This window comes from Gopherus evgoodei, chromosome 6 (genome assembly GCF_007399415.2).
Source record: "Gopherus evgoodei ecotype Sinaloan lineage chromosome 6, rGopEvg1_v1.p, whole genome shotgun sequence".
Taxonomy (NCBI): Eukaryota; Metazoa; Chordata; order Testudines; family Testudinidae; genus Gopherus; species Gopherus evgoodei.
In genome coordinates this window covers 123,265,476-123,291,899 of record NC_044327.1, presented here as the reverse complement: position 1 = coordinate 123,291,899, position 26,424 = coordinate 123,265,476, and the positions used below count along the sequence as shown (strand labels likewise).

Genomic DNA, 26,424 nt, shown 5'->3' with positions numbered 1-26,424 from the left:
ACAAGCCTTGCTTAGCTGCGATAATTATAGCACCTGGGTGGAGGAGTTTCTCCCTCGAACCTCCCACCTAGAGTTCGCTGCCGTCTTGGAGGACGGGGGAAAGAATTTACCCTTTGTTGGTAAAGGCATCTTCGCGGCAGAGACAGCCCCAGACTGCGAAGCCTGCTGGACAATAGGGTCCTAATGCGTCTCAGCGTGTATACGCTTGCGACCAAACGCAGGCCTTTATGGCCCCAGCCGCCATACTCTGTGCCTAGCCAGAGGCAGAACTCTGGAAAACGGCAAGGCCAAGGTGGTCGCAGACAAACGTCAGGCCCCCTAAAAGGCCAAAGTCGAGGTCCCTCGCAATTACCACTGGGACCAAAGACGGACCTTCCAAGGTTCGCCGGAGGGCGGTGTACCAGTCGCAGGACGGGATCCTGATCCCGCTTTCTCCTGGCATGGCCCCAGTTACTTTTAGATCGCTGGGTCCTGCGCACGATGGAGCATAGGTACCACCTTTAAATTGCTCCAGCCCTGTCCCCCTTCAGCGGACGAAAGGGGCTAGGGGTTTTACTCCCGTTATGCCCTAGTTCCCCACTCGAACACAGGTCTCAGACCTCCCTGGTCCTGCATGGACTCAACCGGTTTGGGATAAGGTTGAAGTTCTGCATGGTATCCCTGGGAACCATTATTCCATCCTCGCCTCCTGGGGGCTACTATGCCGCCCTGGATAGGAAGGACGCGTACTTTCGCAATGCCATCTTCCCTCCGCACGGGAGATGCCTCCGCTTTATAGCCAGCGGTGAATACTCCCGGTTTACGGCCATAGTCGCCGCCTACCGTAGCTATGTCGGATATGCGTTTTTCCGTATTGGGACGATTCGCTTATCCGAGGAGACTCTGACACACAACCCACTCAGCCGTGGGCATCGTCACGGTCTTATTCACAGATCGAGGCCTGATGATTACTATAGAGCAATCCACTCTGGTTCTCACGCAGAGGTTGGGCTTCCTAGGGGCTATCTTGGTCTCCTACCTAGCCGGAGCCTGATTATCGCAACTGCGGTTTTAGGCGATGGCATCAATCATCTGAGGTCTGAAGGCTTTCCCAACGACCTCAGCTCGTTCTTGTCTCAGTCTCCTGGGTCCATGGTTGCCCGCAAGTTTGTAACCAAACACGCCAAGCTCCGCCTCCGTCCTCTCCAAGTCCGGCCCACCTTGGCGTACCGCTTGGACAGGGAGCCAATGGTCATGGTAGTCACCGTTCCCTCGAACGCCTTAGGCTCCCTAGAGTGGTGGCTAACCCCCTCCTTGGTGTGGACAGGATGCGGTTTCATCCGCCCCAGCCCTCACTGCCCCTGACGGCGGACGCATCATCTCTCTGCTCGAGTGCTCATGGTCACCTCCGAGCTTAAGGCCTTCGGTCTTCTAGGGAGCTGGCATTCCTCATTAATGCCCCAAAAATCAGAGTAGTCCGCCTGGCATGCCAGGGGTTCCAGCGGCAGCTGCGAGGCCGTTGTATCTCGGTGTTTACAGCCAACACAATGGCCAGGTGCTTCATAAGCATTCAGGGGGGACATAGTCCTCCCCCCTTTTTTGTCAGGAGGCCATCCATTTCCGGGTCTTTTGCATGGCCCGCTCGATGGAGCTGGCGACGTCCTTTCTCCCAGGCGTTCGGAACGTCTTATCTCTTTGACTCAGCAGGTCTTTCCTGTCTTACGAGTCATCACTCTGCCCCATGTGAGGCGTCCCGCTTTCCGGAAGTGGAAATGGTTCCTCACACAGACCTGTTCGCTCACCGCGAGTGCAGGAAATGCCAGGTGTTCTGCTCCTTCCAAGGTCTCTCCTCGGAATCGATCTTGGACGCATTCCTGATACCGTGGAACGGCCAACTGCATTATGCCTTCCCGCTGTTCCCACTGGTTCGTTACGTCCTGCTCAAATTCCGCAGGGGCGGAGCGTGCGTCATCATGATCACTCCAGAGTGGTCCAGGCAGCACTGACATACCACGTTGCTCGGCCTGTCAGCCCAGACCTCATCACTCAGGGCAATGACAGGCTTCGTCACTCGGACCTGCAGCCTCTTCGCCTCACGGTGGCTCCTGCGTACCTGAGTTGGGGTGACAGGCAGCCTTCCACCTGGTCAACGTACCGAGCCAGGTGGAAGCGTTTCCTTTACAGCTGCAGTACGCTCGATCTTGCTCCTGCTGAGGTCTCGATCCCCTCTATTTGGCCTGCCTCTGGCCTTCAGCGGCAGGATCTGGCGGTATCATCGCTGAGGATACTCTCAGCAGCCGTCCCTACCTTCCAGCAGGCTAAGATGGACGTTCAGTGTCCCACGCTCTATGGGTTCGAGGTCCCTCAAGGGCTTGGAGCGCTTGCACCCTCGGGTGCGCCGCCCAGCCCCGCCCTGGGACCTCAACCTAGTCTTGGCCAGACGGGTCTCTGAGATCAGAGCTCTTACGAAGGTTCCACAAAGACAAGGTGCAGTTGTGACCGCACCCGGCTTTCCTCCCTAAGGTGTTTTGGCCTTTCATGTTACCCACAGCTCAACGCAATGGGCATAACCATTGCACTCCTTGGACATCTGTGGAGTGCTCGCATTATGTTGTGCTGACAGAATCATTTCCTAGGGTGCCCCAGCTCTGCCCCGGTAGCGGGCCAAAGGGAGGGCTTGCTTGTTTTCCTCTCAGAGGATCTCATCTTGGGTGATGGCGGACATCCCCACTTGTTCTGATTTGGCTCATATTTCCCCAAGCCACATCACCGTGCATTCTACCAGGGCTCAGGCTTCATCTGCCGCCTTGCTGGCTTGTGTTTCTACCCACGAGACCTGTCGCGAAGCTCCATTGGTCCTCGGTCCTTACCTTTGCTTCGCAGTATGCCCTGGTTCAGCAGTCAAGAGAGGCTGTAGCCTCTGGCTCGGCAGTTTTATTCTGCCACATTTCACTCCGACCCCACCGCCTTTGTAAGGCTTGGGATTCACCTAACTGGAATGGATATGAGCAATCACTCGAAGAAGAAAAGACGGTTACTCACCTTTGTAACTGTTGTTCTTCGAGATGTGTTGCTCATATCCATTCCGCACCCGCCCTCCTTCCCCACTGTCGGAGTAGCCGGCAAGAAGGAACTGAGGAGCGGGTGGGCCGGCAGGAGTATATATGGAGCGCCATGGTGGCGCCACTCTAGGGGGCGACCTGCCGGCCCACTGAGTTGCTAGGGTAAAAGTTTTCCGACGAATGTGCACGCGCGGCGCGTACACCTAACTGGAATGGATATGAGCAACACATCTCGAAGAACAACAGTTACAAAGGTGAGTAACCGTCTTTTTTCAATTTATCTCAGTATTGACTTGACCTCAATATAAAGACTTACTGGTAACACAATATATGTTTATTAATTCATGATAAATGACAGTAAAATGCCTTAGGTTTTTACATTTGATAATCGCAAAACTGATACGTTGAAAAATAATAGTGGGTGCTCAGCATCCACAAGCCACCTGCCAATCAGCTGTTCAGCAGGCCCCCCCCCCCCATCAGCTCTTCTCCCTCTCCCCTCAGTGTCTCCCATCCGCTGCCAATCAGCTCTTCGGTGGCAGGCGGGAGGCGGTAGGAGGGAGGGGGAGTAGCGGAAGTGGGAAGAGGTGGAGCAAGGGTGGGACATGCTTGGGGGAAGCAGGGGCTGGAAGAGGCAGAAGGAGGGTGGAGCCTTGGGGGAAGGAGTGGAGCACTCCCGGGGGAAGCTGTAAATCAGTGCCTGTGATCCTTATTTTCATTTTAATCTCTACACTACTTACAGGCCCTGTATGGTCACATCTGTCCTTTCGGCAGAAGACAGCGGGAAGCAACTGGGGCCAAAGGTCCAATCTTGGTCCTGAATTTGTGCAAGGGAACATTGCACAGCAATTCTTCACGCTATGTAGGACTTATACCACCTTTCCCACTACCACCCCTCAAAGCCCTACTCTGTCCCCAGTCCTTGACAGCTCAAACAAAATATCATGCTAGTCTGCCTCTGGTAGGGGAGGCTGATAACATCTCAAGGTGAACAGACACAAATGACACATGAAAGTACCATTCAGTCAATTTACAGCACTGGGCAAAGATGGTTATGTAACTGAATTGAGAAGGAATGGGCACTCTGGAGGGGATACAACAGCTGTTTTAAGGGCTCAAGAACACTACAGGACAGGAAGTAAATCAATGGGATACAATAATCTATAGATGAGTTTAAGTAGGCGGCATGCAATTACCCAAATAGACAGGTGGTCAAAATAACAATGGAATGAATTACTCCTCTGATAAGTCCTAGGGGCCTTTTAATGACTGAGAATCTCAGCTTCACATCTTAAATGACAGGGATGGGATCTCACCTATTTACATGGGACAGACAATTGTAAAAGTTCCATCAACTAATATTATTTCAATAAGGCTCACCAAGGCTGCTCCCAGGTTCAGCTGATCACCACCTTACCTCTGAAATCTTGCAAAGCATTGTTGTCCACCAGCAGCAGGGGCCGGACCTGCTTTTGCTCCAGGAGGTTTCTAGCCGCAGTCAAAGATGTGAAGATCTCATCTTCTGCAATGTCAAATTCCAGTGTCTTCAGCCTCTCCAGAAGGTCTCTCTTGCTCTCTTTGGTTGTGTTGGTCACAAATCTAATGGCAACTGGAGCACTACGTAATCTAATCCACGGAAAGCAAAGCTGAGTTGACTAGAGAATTTTGTAACATACCACATACATTTTTAACGTGCCTTTCACTCATTTTCTTTCTATTTTAAAGGGACACTCAGTATATAAGCAACCTCTGAAAAGACAATCCCCTTCCCTTGCTGCACCTTAGATTACAGATGCCAAAAAGAACTGTAAACAGCTGATGAACTTCTGACCATTTAGCTTGTTTATTTTTTGTTTTTCAATCAGTTGGGTCAATAATCAGTCTTAAGGCCCATTGCCCAACAAAAGCAGTCAGGGTCCTCAATAGGAAGAGAACCTCTTCCACTGGAGCTAAAGGAGTAATGTGCCAGTAGCAACAGCATTCTCTATGTGGAGCAGCCACTAAAGCAGAACATGTCACATGGTTAGAGTACTGCATCTGTGATGCTGGCAGACAAGTGGGGCCAGATGAGGAGGCATGGGATGGTGGGGGGGACACACACACAACGGACACCGTGGGGCATATGGGGCTGCTGGGGGGTCACAGACGGGGGTTCAGAAGAGCTAGTTGGGGGGAAGATTAGGACAGAAACTGAATGGGAGCAGGGGTGCAGGAACACACGGGGATGAGGGGTGGCTGTGAGAGGGTGCAGGGACACATGAGGATGGGGGAGAGGTGCAGAGACACAGGGATGGGGGAGCAGGGGTGGCTGAGTGAGGGGGCAGGGACACATGGGGACAGAGACATATGGGGACAGAGGGAGAGGGTGGCTGAATAGGGGTGCAGGGCCACATGGGTATGGGGATGGGATGGCTCAGTGAGGGGGCAGGGACACACGGGGTCAGAGGAAGAGGATGGCTGAGTAGGAGTCCAGGGACACATGGGGACAGGGGGAGAGGAGGTACTGAATGGGGGTGCAGGGACACCTGGGAACAGGGGCAGATGTGCCTGACTGAATATGAGAGGCTAGGAGTGAGCCAGGGTCTGCATGAGAGGGGGCCTCCCCAACTCCCTCCCCTCCCTCCAAAAAAACCTGCTCCATACTTCTCCCACCCATACTCAACAACCCTCCAGGTTCACACCCAGTCTTCTTCAAGCAATTACTTCCCTCCTCCTCAGATCCTCTGTTATGCCTGACTCCCCTCAAAAGCAGTGCAAAGGCTTAGGGATGTGGGAAATACATTTTTGTATTGTAGCTTAAATGAATTATTACTCAAAGTTCTGCATGAATATGCCTAGTAAGGAATCTATTTCTCAAAAAATCATTTCCTGAATCTTTTTTTTTGGTCTGCATTGTTGCAGACATACTTGCTGACAGGTATTTTGAAATAAATTATCAAAATAATTGAAACTGGTGTGATTATATTGTGTTACTTTGACAAATAAAATATGCAGAATTTTAAAAACTTGTGTGCAGAATTTTTAATTGTTTGGCACGGCATTCCCCCAGGAGTAGTAAATAACTCATTTATTTTTCTTAGTTAATACTTCTTTAGTTAGTTTATTATAGAATTGGCTACACGCGTTGCCTTTGGTTTGAGATCTGAGGTACAACTGTTTCTTTGTGACTGGAAGTGACCTAAATATTTTTAGTGTAAGGGACCATCTAGCACAAAGGCAGGCTTGCCTAGGTAGCAAGGTAGCTCAGAATGGCCATGGGGACTGTCTGTGACTCCATGGTTAGGCTGTTATAGTGCTTCAGGAGTTCACACTTGATACTTGGTTGGTGAAATCTAAGCACAGGACTCACAACCAATTTGAGGTTTGTGTGCTGCTTTGTCACTCACTACTCACTTGTTCACAGAATGGGCTGTGTGCCAATTGCTACAGCTTCTTTTGGGAATAGCAATACCTGGGGATATTTCTTTAAGTCTCCAAGTAAAAAAACCTGGCTGTTCTTTGCAGTGAAAATGACTGGCCTTCTTTCCAGGGCTGCTATCCCAGGTACAGGCAGGGCATGCACTAGAATATGATTTATAGGAGCAATACACCTTCTTCCCCTCCCACCTTCCCCCTTCTCATACTGACCCAGGCCAGTACAGTACCTGGCTGAGCAAATCCCAGTAGAAACCAGGCAGAGATGGTACAGAAAGTAGGAGAGAAGCAGAGGCTGTGTGGTAAAATAGTTCCCCATCTCCTTATCCCACACGAGCCCCTTCACTACTCTCCCTCTCAGGGACTGAAGATCTAGAGGTGTACACAGAACCTGGGAGGAGCCTAGTTGATCTCTATGGCACCACTCCCCTTCCAATCTATAGGGATTTCCCCATGGAAACTTGACATCATCTTCCACAGGTTTTCCCTGAGCACAGGTGCAGCATGGAGCAGTGGCCAACCAGGACCCATGTTGCCACAGGATTTCTGGGGGATTAGTGGGTCTCATTCCCTTTCATTCTATAGGTTTAGGAGGCAATTGTCTCCACTAGTGTTAGTGAAAAGAAACTCAGCCATTTCCTGATCCCTATGTGAGTTTTCCCTATGTGAGTTTTCCCTCCAGCTAGTGGTTTAGCACTACAAGTGTCTAATTCAAAAACCACAGGTACATATATAGGCCTTGATCCTGCAAAGACCCATGCTTAACCTTACACTTTACAAGTAATCTCACTGAAAACAATAGGACTATTCACAAAGCTATGCATAAAGTTAAGCATGTGTGTAAGTCCTTCCAGAATCAGGGCCTTAAATCTTCACCCTACTCAGGTCACTACTTCTGCATCATTCGAGATGTCATCTCTTAATCAATTCAATCCTTTTCTTAACGTTGGTGGTTTCCCCCCATATTTTCTAGGATCTGTTTTCCAGGAGGAAGCATTCTCTAGCAGTTAGCAGATGGCAACAAGACCCCTGGGTTCTATTCCTACCTCCAGGTCATTAATGTAGGAATAGAGAACATACACCTGAATAAAAGACCTGAAGAGCTCTGTGTTGCTCACAAGCTTGTCTCTTTCACCAGCAGAAGTTGGTTCAATAAAAGATATTACTTCACCCATCTTGTCTCTAATATCCTAGGATCAACATGGCTATAAGAACAGTGCAATTTTACAGACAGTTATTTATCTCTCACTCATCTGAGTGTTTGGAGATAATGACTCTACCTACCAGGAGTGCTAGAAGGATTAATTAACATTCTGACATTCTTAGAAAAGAGGGGCTAGATTATCGAACATTTCCATAGCATGGTAAATTAATGTGCTCGAAAGTTGGGCTTTTTGCTTCGCTGAACAAATTTTTAAAAAAAGAGCGATAATAAAATGAAGCAAAAACTAAGCAGAAAGGCCAAATTAAATGTAGGCTCCCCAAAGAATACCCTATGAGCCAAAATCTTCCCCAGTTATTCTAAATTTATATCACTGTAACTCCAGTGGCTTCAGAGAAGTTACTACGGAGTCAGTCCAATGTAACTGAGAATGGAATAGGGCCACATGCATATATTTGCTTATGTACATCAGGAATATGAGGCACAAGCTCCAGGAAAGCCATTCAGCTAATGAGGTATCTGTATAAAAACAGCACTTACATGCATTTTTGTCTTTCAGAGAAACATGGGAGGGATAACTTGCCTTTTAAGAGCTTCCTGTGAGCCCGGCACAGCTGAGTCCTCAATGTGAAGTGTGCCACTGAGATCCACCAAGACTGCTTTCAGCACGCGCCGAGCTGCCATCCTTCATTCCCCAGGAGGGGAAAAATAAATGAAACAAAAAACTGGTAAGGAGACAATGGACGATAAAAATGAGGAACTCTGTTAAGCGTCTCATTTGTGCCAAGCCTGGTATTCCTCAGAACATTACTCATAGTATTAAATGGGCCCCTTTAGATAGGGAGATAAACAGCAGTGTTAAAAAAAATACATAATTGATAGGGTGGTATTTTCTCAAAGACGCTATATATGGAAATCAGGTGCTATTTGTTTTTAAGGGCTTTTATTTGAGTGCCTAAAAATTTTCTAAGCAACTAAGACCATAGGGAAGAAGATTTTTAGGTATGATATTGCTGGATGGAGGCCTCATCTTGCAAATCTTTGCTCATTTAAGTAGTCTCACTGACTTTAGTGCATTACTCACATGAAAATACACAGTACTCAGCAATTATGTAACACTTTCAATTCTATAGAGCTCAAAATGTTTTACAAAAAGGAGTATTATTCCCATTTTGCAGATGGGTAAACACAGGCACAAACAGGCTAAGGGATTTGCCTAAGGTCAAACAGTGAATCGGTGACTGAGCCAACAATAGAATCCAGATTGCCTAATTCCTAGTCCCGAACCCTATCTAGCATGCCAAGCCACAAAGCAAGTGAAGACTGACAGGATTGGGTCCCAAAACAGCTGGCAAAAAACAGGTTTGCAGCGTGCCAATCTGGAAGTCAATGAGAGCTGAGGGTACTCAGCACCCAGTAGGGTCAGGACCCTCATTTTGTGAGGCAACAGTCAAACAATCTTACATCAGAACACTTCTGTGTGATACAAACAAGTGCAGAACACTCGGCCTAAAATAGAAAGCAGCATTCCAGGGGTACATAGAAGGGTGGAGGAACAAGAATTCTCTTTTTAAGGCTTGTCGGCAAGTCACGTGGCAGCAGAAGAATCATCTGCAGAAACTAGTACTAGTCATTAATATATCCCTAGTTCAGATACCCCTTTGAACTGTGTCTCCTGCTCTTTGAACAATTTGCTCAGCCAGTTGTCCCAAATTGCCTAATGGCACAGTCTGCTATCTCTAGATTTTAAGCAGTATTTTCTGTTGATCTGTTTTGATCACCATACATTAAAAATTTGGCACAGTATTGAACAGCGTGACCGGAACCTGCCTTAGCAGATTTTAAATCTTTTATCAGAAGATTTTTATCAATTCATATGAAGGAACATTTCTCTTTAACTGAGATCAAATCAGTCATGAACCTGAAGTCTAATGTACTAGGAAAATTCCACAGATCTGCCTACATTTTCTTTAATACATACTGGTAAATGGTATCATGGAAGATTATGCATATCTTAAAAATAAGTCTGATACTATGAAGGCCGAACTTCTATGATAAAAAAACTGATGATAAATGACTATATTGGCAGAGCTGGTTAGGGAACTTTGGCAATTTTGTTATAAAGAGAGCATCTGAGGGTAATTCAAGACCTTCTCCAAGGGTCAAATCTTCTGGCCCAAATGCCCTGAATACAATGGAACCAGCATGGCTTCACACTACCTAAATGCCACAGAGCTGTTTTCCATGAGGACCCTGAACCCTAGCACAGGAGGTTTTAAGGGATATGGGGGGACAGAAAAGCAGATCCACCAGTCCTGCTTACATGAATTCACCAGCCAAACCTCATGCCTGCACAGTAAGCATGTAGTGTTCATATGAACAGCTGCAGCAGCTGAGACAGTGACTATGCTGCAGCTTCAAGGCCAGATGGGTGGGAGGGAATACCTTATCCCCTCACCTCTGATCCCTACTGACTCCTCTGTATGCAGCCCATTCACTCAGGCTATGCTCAGAGAGCAAGCTTTCCCCATAATTAACAAACTTGGTTATATACAGAACTCCTTTCAATGTAGCCTAAAAGTGGAGTGATTTAAGAATAAAATTCAAAATCCAGTCAATCCTATGGTACTTTGAAATCCAGGCATCAATGCTCACTTACTTATACAGCAAATGGCTTAATGTAATAGACTGGAGAACGGTAGAGAAAGACATATCCTTCCCTCTCCTTTTTCAGCATCCGCCCAGTGAACTGTATTCATGTTCTGTCTCTCTAAAGACAATCTGCTATTTCAGAGACTAGAGGATGAAACACGGTTTCTCCCCTATTCTCCCATTTAGGATAGTAAAATATGTAATACATGAGTATGTAAATCTCTATGCCTGTCACAAGATTTGATGGGTATTTTAGTGCTCTTGAACAAAACCACCCTTTCCACCTTACATTAGATATAACAGAGCACTCACTGTTCAGCTTCATATGTCAAACACACAGAAAAGCCTAATCATATAAGCATCAAAGAAATAAAACACATATTAAATAAGTAAAACTAAACACAGTTCTGCCATTGCCTCATAGTTGAGTAGGCCACTCGGCATTACATTGGGTCAATGCTCAGGGATTTCATTCTTCAATAAAAATTTCTATGATAAATTCCTATCTCGCCAGCTTCAGTTTTAATACAGCAACCATTCACTGCAGCATACTGTCAATGAGGAACATAAGAACATAAGAACGGCCGTACCAGGTCAGACCAAAGGTCCATCTAGCCCAGTATCTGTCTACCGACAGTGGCCAATACCAGGTGCCCCAGAGAGAGTGAAGCTAACAAGCAATGATCAACTGATCTCTCTCCTGCCATCCATCTCCATCCTCTGATTAACAGAGGCTAGGGACACCATTCTTTACCCTTCCTGGCTAATAGCCATTTATGGACTTAGCCACCATGAATTTATCCAGTTCCCTTTTAAACATTGTTATAGTCCCAGCCTTCACAATCTCTTCAGGTAAGGAGTTCCACAAGTTGACTGTGCGCTGTGTGAAGAAGAACTTCCTTTTATTTGTTTTAAACCTGCTACCTATTAATTTCATTTGGTGACCCCTAGTTCTTGTATTATGGGAATAAGTAAATAACTTTTCCTTATCCACTTTCTCAACATCACTCATGATTTTATATACCTCTTTCATATCCCCCCTTAGTCTCCTCTTTTCCAAGCTGAAGAGGCCTAGCCTCTTTAATCTTTCCTCATATGGGACCCTCTCCAAACCCCTAATCATTTTAGTTGCCCTTTTCTGAACCTTTTCTAGTGCTAGAATATCTTTTTTGAGGTGAGGAGACCACATCTGTACACAGTATTGGAGATGTGGGCGTACCATGGATTTATATAAGGGCAATAATATATTCTCAGTCTTATTCTCTATCCCCTTTAATGATTCCTAACATCCTGTTTGCTTTTTTGACCGCCTCTGCACACTGCGTGGACATCTTCAGAGAACTATCCACGATGACGCCAAGATCTTTTTCCTGACTCGTAGCTAAATTAGCCCCCAACGTATTGTATGTATAGTTGGGGTTATTTTTTCCAATGTGCATTACTTTACATTTATCCACATTAAATTTCATTTGCCATTTTGTTTTCCAGTCACTTAGTTTTGTGAGATCTTTTTGAAGTTCTTCACAATTTGCTTTGGTCTTAACTATCTTGAGTAGTTTAGTATCATCTGCAAACTTTGCACCTCACTGTTTACCCCTTTCTCCAGATCATTTATGAATAAATTGAATAGAATTGGTCCTAGGACTGACCCTTGGGGAACATCACTAGTTACCCCTCTCCATTCTGAGAATTTACCATTAATTCCTACCCTTTGTTCCCTGTCTTTTAACCAGTTCTCAATCCATGAAAGGACCTTCCCATGACAGCTTAATTTACATAAGAGCCTTTGGTGAGGGACCTTGTCAAAGGCTTTCTGGAAATCTAAGTACACTATGTCCACTGGATCCCCCTTGTCCACATGTTTGTTGACCCCTTCAAAGAACTCTAATAGATTAGTAAGACACGATTTCCCTTTACAAAAACCATGCTGACTATTGCTCAACAGTTTTTGTTTTTCTCTGTGTCTGACAATTTTAATCTTAACTATTGTTTCGACTAATTTGCCCAGTACCGATGTTAGACTTACCGGTCTGTAATTTCCGGGATCACCTCTAGAGCCCTTTTTAAATATTGGCGTTACATTAGCTAACTTCCAGTCATTGGGTACCGAAGCCGATTTAAAGGATAGGTTACAAACCTTAGTTAATAGTTCCGCAACTTCACATTTGAGTTCTTTGAGAACTCTTGGGTGAATGCCATCTGGTCCCGGTGACTTGTTAATGTTGAGTTTATCAATTAATTCCAAAACCTCCTCTAGTGACACTTCAATCTGTGACAGTTCCTCAGATTTGTCACCTACAAAAGCCAGCTCAGGTTTGGGAATCTCCCTAACACCCTCAGCCATGAAGACTGAAGCAAAGAATCCATTTAGTTTCTCTGCAATGACTCTATCATCTTTAAGCACTCAATATATTGTACAGTGTCAGCTACAGTTCTAGGATGATTCATAATTATCATTTTGTGCTGACCACTCTCTGTTATTTGCTACTTAACATCCCACACTGTGTATCAATATACTGGAAGCAGGCCTCTCCTGCCTCCATTTTGTAATAATCATACAAGGGATTGTACACTGTAATTCATATATATGGTATAGTGCCATAAATAAAGCAGGTGATTAAAACAATATAATATTAGTTTGACTATGCCCCCCTTATTTTAAAAGATGCCCCTTACTTGATGCCTGATGCCTATTGCATCCAGTCAATACATGAGCTACGTTATCCCATATATTTCAGCAATGATTCTGCAAAAGACAATACCCTCTAAGACCAGTGTGTATTATGCTACTAATGATCTTGTACTGCAATTAAAACACCCCATGGTGCAATAAGCTGTAAGCTGCATTTATTTTACCAACCATATGTCCTTTCTCTCCTTACATTGCAGGGGGTCACCACTGATCGCACAGGTCAATTTGTGCAGACAATGGTTACCTTACAGGAAATAAATCCCAGGAAGAGGGAGTGAGTGGTGAATCCTCATGCTCCAGGGCACAAGCCACCCACTCTCCACCTGGGGTCAGGAAGGAAGTGATGCTATGGGCAGGTTAGTCCATAACTGTCCACCACGGGACCTGTCACAGGCTAGATAGGCTATGGGTCTGCCAAGAGGCGGCTCGCATGGGGTGTGTTACCAAGGGACCCCCACAGGGCTTACCAATGCACTGTGGGAAATCAAGGCCCTCAGCTAAACTCCCCACATGGGAGGAGACCAGGCCACCCCTAGGAGGCCTGGGCAGGGCCCTGTGGTAGTGCCCCGCCCCCGGGGTGGGCACTGACAAACCCCACCCCCTCAGGGCCCGGCTCCCCAGCCTGACACCCCGGATACGAGGGAAAGGCAAGAGGGCAATGGAGACTCAGCCTCTCCCATAGGCACCAAATGAGAAGTGGCAGCGTGAGGGCTGAGGACGCCCCTCCCGGCCATGGAAATGGTACCGTCCTCTCACCGCAGAGGGTCCATTCTCCCGCGGGGGAGCGGGGGGTGACACACAGACAGTGTAAGGTACGATTGGGGCTTTCTCCTCCTCACCCTTTACCATGCAGTTGGTCCCGCCTTCTCCGTAGAGACAGCGAGATTTGGACCAGTCCATTCTCGGGAGTGGGGGAGGACAGGTTTCTCAGGGTATCCCCATCTTAGCTCCCTTGCCACACAACTACCCAACTCACCTGACTCTAGCCGAGCACCTGCCCCGGAGAGGGAGGGGAGAGTGAACCGTACTGTGCCCCGGACCTACCTGTCCTTGCGCTGTGGGGTCCTCGTGGGCTCTGAGCGGCTGCCCACTCCAAACGCCTGTTTTTTTCCCCAAAGACCAAAGCTATGTGAGAGATTTTCGCAGCATGTAGTTTTGAGGCTCCATGACTGATATTCCTGTATTAAAAATGCAGTCTCCCCCCACGGAATTTGGTATTACAGACAGGCACTTGGAGAGACAGCTTTACGTCCCGGAATACAGAAATCATGGGTCTGAGGATGGCGTGCTGCACAGCCAATGCCAGTCTCAGGTGGGGTGCAGCCTACGGAGAGTAGGGGTCCCTGCATGGTCTGCATCACCAGAGGCGGTGCAATCCACAGACGGGACAGCATGCCAGGCTGTACTGCTAAGGGCAATCTCGTGGGGGTGGGGGTGCAATCTGCAAATATGACAGGTCACAGTTGATAATGCTGTAGCCATTTAGAGCACTCTCATATAGCATTGTGGCCAGAGGAGACAACAGCCCTACCTTGCAGGGCTACTGTGCCAGCCCAGGAGCATTCTCATATGATAGTGAAGATCATATGAGCAGCAGGTTCCATCATGCCTTTCTCTCTGTTGACTGTTGTGCTTTCACATGTTCAATGGGTCTGCCCAGGAACTAGCAGTCTCCATTTTCATGAGCACTTTCATCACAGAAATGTAGGGCTGGAAGGGACCTCAAGAGGTCATCGAGCCTGGTCACGCACACTGAGGCAGGGTAAGTATACCTAGACCATGCCTGATACACATTTGTCTAACCTGTTCTTAAAAACCTTCAGTAACAAGGCTTCCACAATTTCCCTATCTAATCTGTTTCAGTACTTAACTACCTGTATAGTTAATTTTCCTAATATCTAACTTAATTCTTCCTTGCTGCAAACTAAGCTGATTACTTCTTGTCCTACCAGCAGTGGACATGTAGAACAATTAAGCACTGTCCCCATTATAACAATCTGTTCCATATTACATATGGTTATTTTTCAGGGCTAGCTGAACTCTAAAACACAGTTTCACCATTCTCTTCAACAAAGTATTTAGTTTAGCAATTCCCCTGGTGTTTGGTTTGGTTTGGTTTTTGAATAAGCATCAGAAGTTTAAATTAGGTTGGCCTGTAAAATCTGCAAGAGGGGATCTTTGCATCAACAGATATTATGAGGCCTATCAAAGTGGGCCTCCTGCAGAGTTGCTCAAATCTGTATATGTACTGGACTTAGACTCTCCTGTGCCTAGTGGCACATGAGGCAACCTGTTTGCCCATTGCTGTCTTGTTTGATTCTGTCGTAAATTGTTTCCATGATGGAAGCATCCTTTTCAATCATCCTGCAGTTTGTCATTCTTTGTCCTCCATGCTTTCTCTTCCCTGCAGGTGGAATCCAATCTAAACCATACCTTGTGCTTCTGCCACTGGGTAGCCTGATGACATGGCCAAACCACCGCAGCCTTGTGGGTGTGCATAGTATAGTTATACCTGGTGTACACCTCCGTCATTTCTCACCCTGGCTCCCTACACACCCGTGCCAAACAACCCCCTCTTTTGAACCCCCCTTCCATGTCTTATTTCCATAACTCCTTATGCCTCCCAGTACCCTGCCACCCCCTTTGATATACTTAGTACACTACAGCTTCCTCCAATACCACCTTGTCTGTCTGCACCACCACCTCCTTTTCTCCTTCCTCCCCCAAGGCCCCTCAGTTCACAGACTGGGCCTCGTGCACCCAAGTCCATATCCCTCCCAACCCACCATCCCTTCATCTATAGCCTTCTGTCTTGAATAATTTCCTTATCTCATAGTCCCCAGATGAACCCCCATTTCTGGCTCAACCCAACAGTTGCTGTAACATCCAGCTGTACTCAGCAGCAAGTCTGTGTTTTATAAATGTGTACGTTGATAGCTTAAACATTGCTCTTTGTAAACAGTTTTCAAAACTCCATAACTTTTCAGAAAAGCTCTATTGTGGGATAAGATATTGCATGTGACATTTTGGGAAGATCAATTTCTTATGAGGAAACTGAAGAGGGAGGAGGAAATGTTGTATTTTTTTAAAAAAATCCAAGCTCAAAGAACCTCATTAAGCTCCACTGAAATCAACTGGAGTCTTTTGATTGACTTCAGTTGGCACAAGATCAGGTACATAACAGGAAGTTAACTTCATTCTTAAGTAGCTACACTTACTTTCATGTTTTTTTCATTGTAGGATATCTAATCACCTACTTTGAGGTTAATGTTTACTCTCAGACTGGAAACTATGCCTTGAGTGAGAGGTATTAAGAACGTTTTTGGGAGGTGGGGGGAGCAGCAGTTCCTTTCCCCACACTTTAAATACTGCTGAGGCTTGAAAATTTTTTTTTAATTAAAATTAGGGTTCTGTAACAATCTGAGTCAATAAAGGACATATATGTACTGATATGCAGGTGACACTTGGAACCCATTGAGGGCCAAAGTATGACTTACCTCTACATTAAGATCCAAATATACATTTGAAATGACAACTCTGCATGAGCTCCCTGTTATGGTAGCCTCAACTGACAGAGTGATAGTGCTGTGTAGGGAGTCTTGCATTGTTGTCACCCACCAGTGTCATCCATTTTACATTAGTGAAGGAAGATATGTATAAAATTACTGTAATAATCAAAAAACCTCCTTATACATGTGTAATTGTTTATTAAGGTCTCAGCTGATCTCTTTAAAAAAATTTATTCTCCCTACTCTGGAATTTCCAAGATACTCCAGCAGGAACTGATCCCACTCTGGCCAAAAATTCCATTCCCCTACTGTCATGCACCTGGCTGGCATTGGATTGGCTACTGCCCTCACAGAGAGGAAACTGTATTTCAATGTTGAGTGGTAGCCGTGTCAGTCTGTATCAGCAAAAAGAACAAGGAGTACTTGTGGCACCTTAGAGACTAACAAATTTATTTTCTCTAAGGTGCCACAAGTACTCCTCGTTCTTTTTGTATTTCAGTGGTGGTAGAAGCAAGTACTTTATGAACTTTCAGGATGGACGACAGTAAATTAAAAAATAAATATTTTCAGTACCCAAAACAGGCTACAGGTTGGTTTGAGATCCTTCCACTTTATGGAGAGTGAGTTATGAAAGAGAGTGCTTAGTTTAGAAATTCAAATTTATTTACAAATGTTCACTGAAAAAAAATCTATCGTTCTAAATAAACTCGACTTCTGTAAGATCCTGCAACGGAAGATCACCAAACTCATTCACATGCTGTTTTGCAAATTTATCCCTGTATAAAAAAATTATTCTACCTGGAGTCAATGACAGAGGAAGAGGTGATAAACTAAAAGTAAACTGTTCTAAAAACCATATAACTACCAGGTTTCTCCAGTCCTCTTTTCTTCCCCACTTTAAAAATAAGCTAAAAGAATTTGGGTCACACTCTAGCAAATGGGAAAAGCTAAACAGAAGTTTGGCTTCTCTAAAAAGGTACACAAGAATCAGTCTTCTTGAATTCAAACTTACTACATAACACCAAGCCTGATCCTGCAGTCTTGAGTCCAGACAAGATCTATACTGAATTAGGAATTTTGCCTGAGTAAGGACTGCAGTGTTTCACTTTGAATAACAGAGTACTCAAAAAAAAAAAAAAAAAAAAAACCACAACCCCCCCCACCCCCCAGAGGTAACATCACTGACTCTGAAGTTTGTTGCTGTTGTGTGGGTTTTTTTTTAAACGGCATTTGAAAAAGGGTTGCAGTATTTTCCTCCAATATTATCCAAAACAGTTTAGAATACAAACAGTGCTACAGATCACCACTGCAGACATACTACTTACTACACATATATTTAGCAAATCCTTTAAGAGATCCTTGACAAAACAATGACAAATACTAGTGAGTACTTCACTTGCTAATCTAAATTTTAACACTCAGTTACACGGTTTCCTCGCCTTAGGCGCATACAGTTCTGATTTTGCATAGCTATTGCACATATTTTCAAAACACTTTGTTTGCCATTAGCTTAAATGTCATTGGTTTGAGAAAATATATACCATGGGTGAAATCCTGGCCATGACAAACTCTTCCTGTCTTCAACAGAGCAAGGATTTCACCCACCATCATCCACCAAAAAGTAAAAAATATCTGTTCCCAAAATTGTAACACATCTTAATAGCCAAACTGGTGTCTATATAATAATACTGTGTTAATAACTATGAAACTGAAAACTCGACAACTTATTTTCTAAATAAAAATAAACCAAAGTGTACTGGAAGGAAATTCATCCCTGAGTGACAAGACATTTGTTAAAAGGGTGCACTTTTCTAATCATTACAATATATTACAACACACTGTAACAATTGGTGCTATTAACCATCAGCAGTAAAGCTTTTTGCAGTCCAATGTATTTACAGAACTGTTGCATTGATCACGTTATCTTGTGTAATGAAACTGCAAGTGAACATTAAGAAATAAGATAAATAGAAATTGTGTTTTTATTATTTTAAATTGAATGTCAGGTCTGACAGCTAAGCCACGTTGGATCCAATAAACTCAGAGTGGTGGTGGTGGTCAGCCTCTCCACTTCTGATGTTCAAAAACTCATTTTTAACAGATGGTCTTCAACCAAATAGCAAGAGCAACACAATTGTAATCGAGTTCACTGCTATTAATGGCACTGTGGGGAAAAAACAAAAACAGAAAATGAAGGACATTCTCTTTTTACATTGGACAGACACAGAATGGCATATGATCATTGAGCCTGGAAAATACCCATTATTGCTTTTTTTAAATTTAATTTGGTTATGCAAATTGAGAGTCTGTGAAATGTTCCAGGGTCAACAACCCAAGATACAAAGAACAAAATACGAAACAGAAATACATGCTGTATTTAAGGTATGTTGCCTAACAGCCATCAGATGATAGCCTCTAGCTACTATCAACATGGACTGGACATGTATCAGTAAACTACAAGCGAAGGAGTCCTGTATTTTCATGAACATTCTCCTGAGCCATCAAGGCCCCACTTACATTTAAGACTGCTAGAAATTACTGTGATTTCACTCACCATTCACATTTCGTATGTGTACCAACTGAATTATGATGTTTTAAGTAAGAATTGAGAGTCAGGTCAGTGAAGAATTGCTAATTCTCACTGCTACTATTCTGGAATATCAAGATTCCTGTGTGACCATGCAGAACACAATCTTGGTGGATGCTGGCCTACAAAAAATTTCCAGGTCTTTTGTGGTCTAGTGATATAGGCTACTTTCTATTTGGAGGAGTAAGTATCCCCTTACTAGCCCAGAATTCTACAAATGCCTTCTTTCTAGGAACTAGCTGATGTCATCCTGTTGCCATATATGTTGTTAGACAAAACTCATGACACTAACAGCCAGGCAGCTTCTTTTCCCAATGACTGAAAAGTCATTGAAAGAGCTGAAGTCAGTCACACAGCCCTTTTTGTTGCCTGTTGATTCCCTGAATCCCAAAGTCCCATTTCCAAACCAGATCTGAGGAAGGTGAGAAGAGAATTGGAGAGAGGGGAGGAGGAGGAGGAAATGAAGAGTCTAGCTCATCATGGTGGAGTCAGCTCTTGCAGTTGGTGAGTAAACTGGGCCTGCTCCTACCACACCCCTTTTTAAAGGCAATTTTATACAGGGGATAGAGATACAATAATTCCAGCTATCACAATGAAGGGTGGTCGGTCACAGTTTATGAAGTATGGAAGGAAAAAAATTACATAAGCTCTCCTTTCCCTGAGACAGTTGCACAGCTTTCCATCACAGAGCTATTGGGTTTTTTGTGTTCTGGGGCACAGGAAAGGAGGGGGGGGAGGGGGAGAGAATTGTTTTTATGATAGGCTGAACACTCGTATGGATAGGATGGCCTGCTGCAGAGTCAACATTACAAGTCTGTGTGGCTTGGAAGACAGTGGGTATTTTCCGCTGTATCAAGCCTTGGGTGCCATACATGGCCATTAATCGTGTGACCTGCAGCTTCCCCCTTAAGAGTCAATCAGAAGGATGAGCCATGCATTTTTCATCGAGTAGCTTAGGGAGAGGATTGGAGAGACCGGATTGAAAATAATGAGTAAAACTGATAGCCAAGGGGTGAGGTCTGATGGTAAAGCTGGAATGGGTCAAATGAAGCCTGTATTAAGGACACAAGGGTCCTAATTCAGGTGCCTGGGCCTGGTTAATTAAAAATACATAGTAAGTACTTAACTAAACTCTTCTTTTCATCTTACCCCTCATGACTGTTCGCACAGATCGAATAAGGTTCATTAGCTGTGCTTTAATTCCTGGTTCTTCTCCGAATCCACCAATCCCTTGGTCTGTTCCCCAGCCAACTGTATAACACAAAGATAGTTAAACTGTATTGAAAAATCATACACTTATGTTATTAGTAATATTAGAATGTGATCTATCTTGAAAAAAAAAGATTACTTTCAGCCACTTGTAAAGTCCTAACATGATGAAATCAGATTTCAGACCAGTAAGCTTTACTTCAGGACTAGGTAAATCTACTGGAAAGAGAATTATAAAACAGCTAAATGAACATAATAGTAGAGGAAAAGTGCCTATTTAACCTACTTCAATTCACAGAGGTGTAAGAAGTGGATAAAGGAGAACTGATTGACAATGTATTTGGACTTCAAAAAAAACCCTTTGACAACGCTCACAAGAGGCTATTGAGGAAACTGAGTAATCTTGGGGTTAGCAATGAAGTCCCATCAACGCTAGGAGATAGAAAACAAAGAGGAGGAATAATTGTACCCCAAGGTTCCACAGTAGGACTAATGTTTTATAATACATTTATTAATGAACTGGAGAAAAGGGTGAAGAGCAAGACAGACAAATTTTCAGAGGACAAGGCTAAATTAGTCAGGACTACAAATGTCCATGAGGACTCAGAGTTAGACAAATGCATAGCACAATGACAGATTAAATTAAGTGTTGACAAATGCAAGGCAGTGCCCATTGGAAGGAATAATTTGAACAGCTCTTATAGCTGGATTCTAAATGAAGTAGCCACTAAGGAAAAAGTTCTGTGTATCATTGGGGATCGCGTAATAAAAAACCCTGCTCAACATGTAGTAGTATTTAAAAAACAAACAAGGTGTTAGAACATATAAAGAATGCCATAGAAAAAAATACTGAAACTATAATAATACTATTATATAAATAAATGGTATACCCTGACTTAGAGTCAGTCACTCACAAAGAAAAAAGATACAGCAGAAACAGAGAGGGTTTAGAGACATTTGACATAAATAACTGAGGTATGAAATACTTCCATATGAACAAAGTTTGAAAAGAATAGGTCTCTTTAGTTTGGAGAGGAGACAAATAAAAGGAGGTACTTCTGAAGTACACAAAACAATCAGCTGCAAAAAGAAAGTAAACTGGTTGTTACAGATTTACCATTTCATGCAATACAAAAACAAGGGGTGAATGAATAAAATTAACAGGCAACAAATTTAAAACTTAAGAAAGAATTTAAAAATACACATCACAACCATTGGAACCCATTCCACGAGAAATCCTTGAGGTCAAGATCTTAAAAATAAATTAATAACTCTTGCTAAGGATTGAACAGCTATATAGATGAGAAGATCCACAGTTAAATTAGAAAGGACAGGACTTTTTTCTTACTAAGGAATCTCCTTATGCTTCAGGATCTAAACCAAACACTGATGGGGATTTGGAAGAAACTTTCCCTTTAGGGACTGGTTATTACATAATTATCCATAAGAGGCTTCCTTTATAAGAAGGGTCACCAATCTGGTCTGTTCACTATCACTGTCAGGATACTGGAGTAGACAGACGACTGGTTTGATCCAGTCTGGAATTGCTATGCCTGGCTTCTTCTCTTGGGCAAGGACCTATGCAGAATGCTTGTTCTGTGATCCCAGCAGAGCACAAAGTGGCCCCAACCGATTGTGTCCCACGCATGAATCCACTGCGGAAGAGCAGAGAAGGGAAGCCACCAGCATTCCTACCAATAATCCCAGTTTGGCCCGTCACAGGAAAATGCTATACCCAACAAATTCCTGGAGTCTTATTTATTTTATGAGATGTATGGTAAATGTTTGTCAAGGGTGTTCAGAGCTTGGGATGGATGCTCTTTTGTCTAGTACAGTACAAATCTAAGTTGCGATTTAGAGACTTGGGTTTTACATAGAGGCAAAGAAGAGAAAGAGGCAGAGAAATGGAGGAGAGATCTTGGAGCAAGATACTGGGAACAAAAATAAAAATAAACTTAAAATGCAAAAAATAAATATAAAAGAAGAGAGACAAGACAAAACAGAGAAACCAGATGGGAAGAAGGGAGAGAGAATGGACAAAAACTACACTATCAAGCATACTGAGGGCCGGGTGCATCTCCCACACACCAAGGTTGGGAACTACTAACAATGGGTTCTTCCTAATGGTTACATACTTTTATTATACCAAATACATGAAAAGAAACATGCTTGGATACATGAACAGTTTGAAAGTACAAAGGCTACATTTCATATTATTTACAGAACCTGTAATGCTGCCCACTGCCAGATAATTACAAGGGATTATATCAATCCTACAAATCCCCTGTACAGAGAACTCCCACAGATTTCAATAGGAATTCAGCCTATAGCAGGAATGGAGACTCTGGCCTTTGGACTGGGTGAGAAACTGGAAGATCTGATAAACTAAGTTTATTGCACACAACATTCCAGCACCTCAGGAATCTCAGAATTTATCTAAGAGAAATATAATACCATTTAATTTCAGATCATTCCTGGAGTCAAACAAAACTACCTAGTTTGCTGGATACTTCAATATTACTGGCCATTTAATAGAAGAAACCAATTCATAATCATACATAGCTAAAAGACTCCTGTACACATTCCACTCTTCAGCACTCGGACAAGAGCATGATGAGAGGCAATCACATGACCAAATGCAAAGTAGTAATATATCTGAAGTTGCTTAGATTCATGCCGCCTCCCAGACCTTTTATATCAATTCCTTTTGATATCTATAAAAGGTATCATGTTTTTATTGTTTGCATGCCTTAATTTTGAATAACTTGAAGCTTTCACAATGCAGGATGTCAAAAATATTTATCAGGAATATTTTATTCAACAAGGGAGACTGAGTATTGGGGAGCATGAGGGCATAATATCCCTTAACAAGACTAGTCTTGGTTTCCATTTGTACAACAGGTTTCCTTAACATGATTTACAGTTAGGGCTTATTTTTTTAAAACTCTTGTTTATATGTAATTTAAAGCATTCAGCGTAGACAAGGTCTGCTGTGTTTACAATTGCATTAGCTGGTCATAAGCATACCATCTAACAAATTTAAACACAACAGGCCGTGTTTACATCATGGCCCCCATCTAGAGTAGGCCAACAGATCCTGTTTAAAAACCTATTATTCCTTCCCTAAGGTTGACCATGACCAGTTAACATTTTTAAAAGTGTTAAACCCTGTCTAAACTAATGATTCAGAGCATGGTAGCTAACATGCTTTTTAAACATGACCTATTTTCTTAATCTAGACACGTGCCGAGAGCTAGATCCAGTCTGACACAGCACTAGTTAACATACACTATAATGCATTATACATAAAGCTACAATTTTGTCATGGATATTTTTAGTAAAAGTCAGGGACAGGTCACAAGCAATAAATAAAAATTCATGGAAGCCATGACCTGTCCCTGACTTTTACTAAAAGCATCCCTGACAAAATGAGGAGGGAGGAGGATCCAGCATCCTGCCCCAGTGGCCGTGAGCTGCGGCCCCCACCACTGCCCAGTGGCTGAGCAGCTGGAGGAGGAATCCCCCCCCCCGCCTGTCGAGCAGCTGCCGGGATCCCCCTATCGCAACTGAGGAGCTCCGGGTCCTTCTGCCGCCACTACTGGCAAGTGGGAGCTTGGGTGGGGGGGACATCCTCCACCACCTGCAGGACTGGGACCTGCAGGGGCCCCACTGCCCCAGCTGGGGATCTCCAGCGTCCCTCAGCCACCTGTGGCGGCTGGAGAGCTCTGGGTCCTCCTGCTACTGGGGAGCTGGGGTAATTGGGTGCTGAGGAGGGATCCCCTGCCACCAGTGGTGTCTGAAGAACTCCAGGTCCAACCACCACCACAGCGGGCTGGAGAATTCCAGGGTCCCCACCACCCATGGGGGCTGGGAGCTCCAGGGTGTCCTCGCCACCCATGGTAGCTAGGTAGCTTGGGGGGGCCCAACTGGCAGCAGCAGGTCAGTTGCAGGGTCCCCCAGCCACCACCCCTGGTGACTGGGTTGCTTGAGCAGGGTCCCCCGCAGCGGGCGGTGGCAGTGCCCCAATATCACGGTGGTCTCTGCAAGTCAGGTTGCAGACGTCATGGCATCCTGCCTGACATAACTGCAGCCTTAAATACCCAACGCAGTAATATCGGTCCAATAAAAGATATCGCCTCACCCACCTCCTCTCTCTAATACCTGGAGCCTGGCAGCGCTACAGCTCCCTGCACGTTAACACAACAGCACTTCCCGGCAGGGACAGGCCCTCAGCTGAGCCCCGGCGCGGGGCGGCGCCCCCCCCCGCATGCCAACCCCTTCCCGGCCCGCCTGGCTAGCGGGCAGGGCGGGCGAACACCGGCGGTAGCACCCGGGGAAGGGGAACCGCCAGGGCAGGCCCGGCCGGTCGCTTCCCCCGGCGGCCTCGGCGCGGCGCTGATGGGAAGAGACCGGAGATGCCCTAGCGCGCTGGGGGAGGAAACGATCCCCGGCCTCCCGTGCAGCAGGGTCCCCCAGGGGCAAGCAAGTGGGGGCAGCGTGGGGCGGCTCGGACCGCACGCCCGGAGGGGGCGGTTCTCCGCGAGCCGGGCTGCGGGGCCGCTCACCGTTGCGGAGGAAGCGCTCCTCGTGCAGCACGGCGATGGCGTTGACGAAGAGCAGCGCGGCCTGCAGCAGCGAGTACAGGGTGAAGGCCATGGCTGCCGCCGCCACCCGCCGCGGCCTCCGCGCGCGCTCAGCCCGCCGCCGGGGCGGGGCCGGGACGTGGCAGGGCTGGGCGGGGAGCGCGCCGCGCGCGGGGCGGAGCGGGGCCGGGAGCCGCCCGGGGCTGAGGGGATGGAGTAGCCGGCTGTCTGGGCAGGGTTGAGCGCGCCCTCGGGGGGCAGAAGACGCCCACGTTGCTGAGGGGACAGGCTCCTGGCTCAAAGGCGCCCTCCTGGCAGGGAGGCAGCGATTTGCCACATCTGTCTGTCAGTCAGAGGGTGACCAGATGTCCTGGTTTTTTAGGGACAGGCCCGATATGAAGGGCTTTGCCTTATATAGGTGCCTATTACCCTACCCCATGTCCCGATTTTTCACACTTGCTTGTGTAATGTTGATAACGACATAGGTTTGATGAAGCAAAGTGTGCTTATTTGTGTTTTCCATGATTTTCCTTCTAAAAGTATCTCGCATGTCTCACACCCCCAGAAAGGGCATCTCACACCCCCAAGGGGTGTGTGCACCCAAGGTTAAGAACCGCTGCACTCAACGGGTAAGATCTGCATTTTAATTTAATTTTAAATAAAGCTTCTTAAACATTTAAAAAACCTTGTTTACGTCACATACGACAATAGTTTAGTTATATAATATAGACTTATAGCGACTTAAAAACATTAAAATGTATTACTGGTACACGAAACCTTAAATTAGAGTGAATAAATGAAGACTCGGCACACCACTTCTGAAAGTATCAGAGAGGTAGCCGTGTTAATCTGGATCAGTAAAAGCAGCAAAGAATCCTGTGGCACCTTATAGACTAACAGACGTTTTGGAGCATGAGCTTTCGTGGGTGAATACCCACTTCTTCAGATGCATGAAGAAGTGGGTATTCACCCACGAAAGCTCATGCTCCAAAACGTCTGTTAGTCTATAAGGTGCCACAGGATTCTTTGCCACTTCTGAAAGGTTGCCGATCCCTGATCTTGACCATCTCTGACAGGTGTTTGTCTAACCTGCTCTTAAAAATCTCCAGTGATGGTGTGGAATGTGATAACAGAATGTTGGGAATCATTAGGAAAGGAATAGATAATAAGATGGAAAATAATATATTGCTTCTATATAAATCCGTGGTACAGCCAAATCTTGAATACTGTGTGCAGATCTGGTCTCTGCATCTCAGAAAAGATATATTGGAATTGGAAAAGGAACAGTAAAGGGCAACAAAAATGATTAGGGGTATGGAACAAGTTCCATATGAGGAGAGATTAATAAGACTGGGACTTTTCAGCTGGGAAAAGAGAGGACTAAGGGGGGATATGGTAGAGGTCTATATAATCATGACTGGTGTGGAGAAAGTAAATAAGGAAGTGTTATTTACTCCTCATAACACAAGATCCAGAGGTCACCAAATGAAATTAGTAGGTAGCTGGTTTAAAACAAACAAAAGGATGTATTTCCTCATACAATGCACAGTCAACTTGTGGAACTTCTTGCCAGAT

The 26,424-nt window shown here is 45.1% G+C and overlaps 2 protein-coding genes and 1 long non-coding RNA gene across 5 annotated transcripts in view; 1 reads left to right on the top strand and 2 right to left on the bottom strand.

Moving 5' to 3' along the window:
- The window catches only part of HDHD2 (haloacid dehalogenase like hydrolase domain containing 2), a 31,448-nt gene extending 17,377 nt beyond the window's left edge, over nt 1-14,071 (bottom strand). The window contains exons 1-3 of one of the 3 annotated variants that reach the window (XM_030566132.1): nt 14,006-14,071; nt 8,201-8,302; nt 4,459-4,667 (exon numbers count right to left, since the gene is read on the bottom strand). In XM_030566132.1, the coding sequence (XP_030421992.1) occupies nt 4,459-4,667; nt 8,201-8,301 (310 nt within the window). In that variant the 5' untranslated portion in view covers nt 8,302; nt 14,006-14,071. Of the gene's footprint in view, nt 1-4,458; nt 4,668-8,200; nt 8,303-12,952; nt 13,016-13,937 lie in introns of those variants that run through there. The other 2 variants (XM_030566131.1, XM_030566133.1) reach the window with 2 other exon arrangements.
- Nucleotides 14,072-14,191: 120 nt separating this feature from the next.
- Nucleotides 14,192-17,593, top strand: LOC115653213. Its single transcript, XR_004000875.1, has 2 exons — nt 14,192-14,723; nt 15,372-17,593. It is a non-coding gene; the product is annotated as an uncharacterized LOC115653213 (long non-coding RNA).
- Nucleotides 17,237-24,964, bottom strand: IER3IP1 (immediate early response 3 interacting protein 1). The gene is made up of 3 exons (XM_030566135.1): nt 24,832-24,964; nt 20,207-20,308; nt 17,237-18,634 (listed from the first exon to the last, which is right to left on the bottom strand). The coding sequence occupies exons 1-3, from the start codon at nt 24,920-24,922 to the stop codon at nt 18,579-18,581; spliced, it is 249 nt and encodes an 82-aa protein (XP_030421995.1). The 5' UTR covers nt 24,923-24,964; the 3' UTR covers nt 17,237-18,578.
- Nucleotides 24,965-26,424: the final 1,460 nt, after the last annotated feature.

What these genes read in the sequence shown, in the direction of transcription:
- IER3IP1 (XM_030566135.1), bottom strand. Translation starts at nt 24,922, where the DNA reads ATGGCCTTCACCCTGTACTCGCTGCTGCAGGCCGCGCTGCTCTTCGTC. An exon ending in GGAGCGCTTCCTCCGCAACG is followed by an intron (nt 20,309 to 24,831) that starts GTGAGCGGCCCC and finishes TGTGTTATACAG; the next exon opens with TTGGCTGGGGAACAGACCAA. An exon ending in TGTGCGAACAGTCATGAGGG is followed by an intron (nt 18,635 to 20,206) that starts GTAAGATGAAAA and finishes TTTTCCCCACAG; the next exon opens with TGCCATTAATAGCAGTGAAC.